This window comes from Apaloderma vittatum, unplaced genomic scaffold (assembly GCF_000703405.1).
Source record: "Apaloderma vittatum isolate BGI_N311 unplaced genomic scaffold, ASM70340v1 scaffold20701, whole genome shotgun sequence".
NCBI lineage: Eukaryota > Metazoa > Chordata > Aves > Trogoniformes > Trogonidae > Apaloderma > Apaloderma vittatum.
This window is the reverse complement of record NW_009699883.1, coordinates 1-3,716: the sequence shown is the minus strand read 5'-3', so window position 1 is coordinate 3,716 and position 3,716 is coordinate 1. Positions and strand designations below refer to the sequence as shown.

The following is a 3,716-nucleotide window of genomic DNA, read 5'->3' as shown; positions in this document are numbered from 1 at the left end:
TTTTTGGGGGGTTGAGGTGTGGTTTTTTTTCCTTAATACAACATAAAACCTAATTACAAGTTTACATCACTCTACTTGTAACACAGGCTTAATCTTCACTCCAGTATCCTTGTAACTGACTCATTACTCTTTATTTAAATAATATTTTTAAAAAAATTGCTGGTGTGATTGTAATGCTGATCCAGTAGTGTAAGAAGATGCTGTACAAATAATTTTTACCTTACTGCTTATTTTGCTTGGTTCCTGCTTGCATTAGGCTGGCTTTAGACAACACTTCTAACCCCTTCACTCGCCAGTTCCACTTTTTTGGGGAAAATACTGCAAAGACAACTTGCAGCATGTACCTGGGAATATGTATTTTTCCAAATGTGAAGCCATAACTGGTTTTACCTATTAGATTTTTTTTTACACAGCTGCATTTCTAGAGTCATTGAATTTTGCATAAAAGAACATTCAAAGCATCTACTGATTTGGCCAAATTTTCCCAACATGTGTCAGAAGGAGCTGACTCGATCCCCAAGAGATCTCGGCATGGCTGCACCCATCTTTTATTGTAGTCTGAGCAGCCACTGAGTCACCATTTAAAAAATGCCACAGAACTTTGTTTAAAAACCTTCTGCCTCTCTGACTGGTTATCATCACTTTGCAATTTATTTGTTTTTTATTTGGAACTCAATTTTCTGTCATTATTCTCTTCCCCAAAGCACATTTTTGTTACAAGCACAGGTAATGAAGTCTTTCAGCAGTGTAAGAATTGCATTTCTGTACTGGAGAAACAAAATGATTCCCACTTACTCTCGTACTGCTCTAAATTCATCCCAAAGGTTCAAAATCCTTTTCAGGATTGTATTGCCGTGGCAACCTGCCAAGGCCAAACACAGGGCAGGGCAAGGAATAGGACTGGATTTGTCCATGCTTTCATTTCATGCATGATTAGATAGACTACACTGACTGGGAGTGCCAGAAGACAAAGGTAAGGCTCCTATTTTGCAATCTACAGCAAACAAGACCGCTGCTCTGTGCGTTATAAACCACTTGTACCTTGTCCATAGGAAGGCCCACAACCCTGTGTGAGACCATGGGGAAAGCTGAGATATGGTTAATCAGAACATACTGGGATTTTGAATTTCCACGCCCCTTCTTGCCCAACTTTGAGTTCGTTGGAGGACTTCACTGTCAACCTGCAAAGCCGTTACCAAAGGTATCCCAACTTTCTTCGGCCGTTGCTTGGTTGCTTGCTCAGTAGAACAAAACCTGTTTCACTCCCTGATCAGCTGTGCAAGCCATGTCCTGAGAAAGCTCATTCTGAAAGAAGATGCTTTGCTACCACTTTGGGGCATGGAGCTATTGAGCAATCCATCCCTTCTCGTGCAAACAAAGGGCTGCGTTTACAGCTTCCTGTCTTAAAATCAGCAGGAAGGAATATAGTGTTTGGTTCATGAAAAACAGGTGGTACCTCAGAGGAGTTGAATGTAACATGTAATTGTAAGATACAGACTTGCAGCCCATGATAATATTGAAATAGCTGATGCAAAAAGGCACTGTGGCGGGACAAATTCTTTAGACAAAATGGAGCCAAGACTTGTAGAAAAAGACGAGTGATAAATGCTTTTTCTATTGTTGCTTAGATTAAGACATCTTAAGGGGAGTAAAATACTCAGCATCTCCAGCCTATGCTCTGCTGTGACTGGCAATATTCAGCTGGAATTTGAAACTCCCAGATACCGATGACAGCAACACAACAACCTCTAGTCTAGATTATTGCTCCTGTAGGAGGCTTAGAGGAGGAAGAATAATTTCAGTGCAAGATGTCTACTAAAAGAAACCTTTTGTCTTCCCACTCCCCTGTAGCAGGGGTGGAGTTGGAGGAAGTGGCTAACCATTCCCTTTCCGGTGTTATTGCTCCATTTCACATGACGCCAACTAAAAGAAGGAACAGGGGGACCTGCTGGTCCGCTTTGCAGAAGATCTGTTTAGCAACATCTGCTGTATTGCAAGAAATGGATGACTACAAAGTGACATCAGTGACTCAACAAATCTCTGATCTGGATGCCGAAAATCCCTGTCAGTTTTCAGCACTGCCCCGTCCTGCAGAGCTGTGAAATGCAAAGTACTTGTTCCAGGAAATTCCAGAACTGTGACTGACTATGCTAAGGAGAGTGTCACAGGCTATGGCTCTCTCACGCCAGTGCAAGGATCCGTTCCTGCTGCTTGTGCTCTGAAAGAAAGGTGTCCTGAAACTGCTTGCCTTAATTTCAAAAAGATACAAGCTTCTGCCACCTGTCTCAACTGGTCCTGCTCCTTCTTGGGGAGAAACTCTGTGTTGCACAGGGCCAGGTCTATCTTTGTAATGCCTTTCTGCTTCTGCAGTGGAGCTGCTCATATATTACGGATAAGCTCTCACGCCAGTGCAAGGATCCGTTCCTGCTGCTTGTGCTCTGAAAGAAAGGTGTCCTGAAACTGCTTGCCTTAATTTCAAAAAGATACAAGCTTCTGCCACCTGTCTCAACTGGTCCTGCTCCTTCTTGGGGAGAAACTCTGTGTTGCACAGGGTGCAGTGGAGCTGCTCGTATATCACGGATAAGCTAAAAAGTTTACACTCTCTGTTCACAGAAATCTGTGTAATCTGCAGTGCGTGATTGGTATGTTTTCTCCCTCTAACAGGAAATGGAAGAATTTGTTCAGAGCTCAGGGGAACATGGAATCGTGGTATTCTCTCTGGGGTCGATGGTCTACAACCTAAGTGATGAGAAAAGTAATATGATTGCCAAAGGCCTCAGCCAAATTCCACAAAAGGTGAATTTTGAGTCTAAACCAACTTGTCGTGTCTTTTGCCACTCCCCTTGCCTTCAGCAGGTCTTTTACATCTGGACTGGCCTGGTTTTTATCTGGTGGATGTATCACAGCGGGCAAGTTGCGCTCTGTAGAGTGGCAGATTGCCAAGTCACCTCATGGGGAGTTCTGGCATTTCTCTTCTCTTAACCAAATGACATGGGGGTGTGCCCACTGGCCAAAATACACAAATCACTCAATGAGAATTTTACAATAAGCACATAATAACTAACCAGAGAGCTAAATTCAAAGCTATTTGAATGACTCGGAAAAGGTACATAGGTTTGAGACAAAGCCCTGCATTACATGTAGTAGTACAGAAGGGCACATCACATGCCCCATGTTTATCTTACTCTTCCTCTGTTCAAGGTCCTTTGGCGGTACAAAGGGAAAAAACCAGAGGCTCTGGGCTCCAACACCAGGATTTATGACTGGTTACCCCAAAATGACCTGCTTGGTAAGACTCATTCTGTCTGGGATGCTTTCAGCCTCTGGAAAAACTTTTTCCTTCTTTATTTTTCCACTAAAATGGCTTATTTAGCCAAAAGAGCCATGTTAACACTTGTGGCTACAATTAGCTTTGCCGCTTAAGCAGGAAAGGTTTGCTTTTGGAACCCTCATTTCCTAGCCTGCTTTTGACTGAGTGAGTGGCTGTACAAGAACCATGGAAGGTATAACCAGGCTGTGAAGGGAGCAGGGAGCAGTGGCTCAAGTGGGCAGCAACCTGAGCTTAGCTATAAAGGTGGAGCTCTAAAGCAAAAGCCTCTGTCTTGCAGAGGTCAGTGGCAATTGTCCAGAAGGGCTAAGAACCACCTGGAGGCAGAAGTAAATGTAAAAGTTGACATGTACTCTGGAGCTCTTTCTTCAAAACGCTTGACTTACTT

At 43.3% G+C, this 3,716-nt stretch overlaps 1 protein-coding gene across 1 annotated transcript; it reads left to right on the top strand.

Annotated features, from left to right (window-relative positions):
• Window positions 1-1,078: 1,078 nt before the first annotated feature.
• On the top strand, window positions 1,079-3,289 carry LOC104280809 (UDP-glucuronosyltransferase 2A1-like; the record flags this gene model as incomplete). Its single annotated transcript, XM_009878579.1, has 3 exons — window positions 1,079-1,201; window positions 2,665-2,796; window positions 3,202-3,289. Coding segments are annotated over exons 1-3 (343 nt in total), but the record flags the coding sequence as incomplete, so codon positions are not given.
• Between the last annotated feature and the right edge of the window lie 427 nt (window positions 3,290-3,716).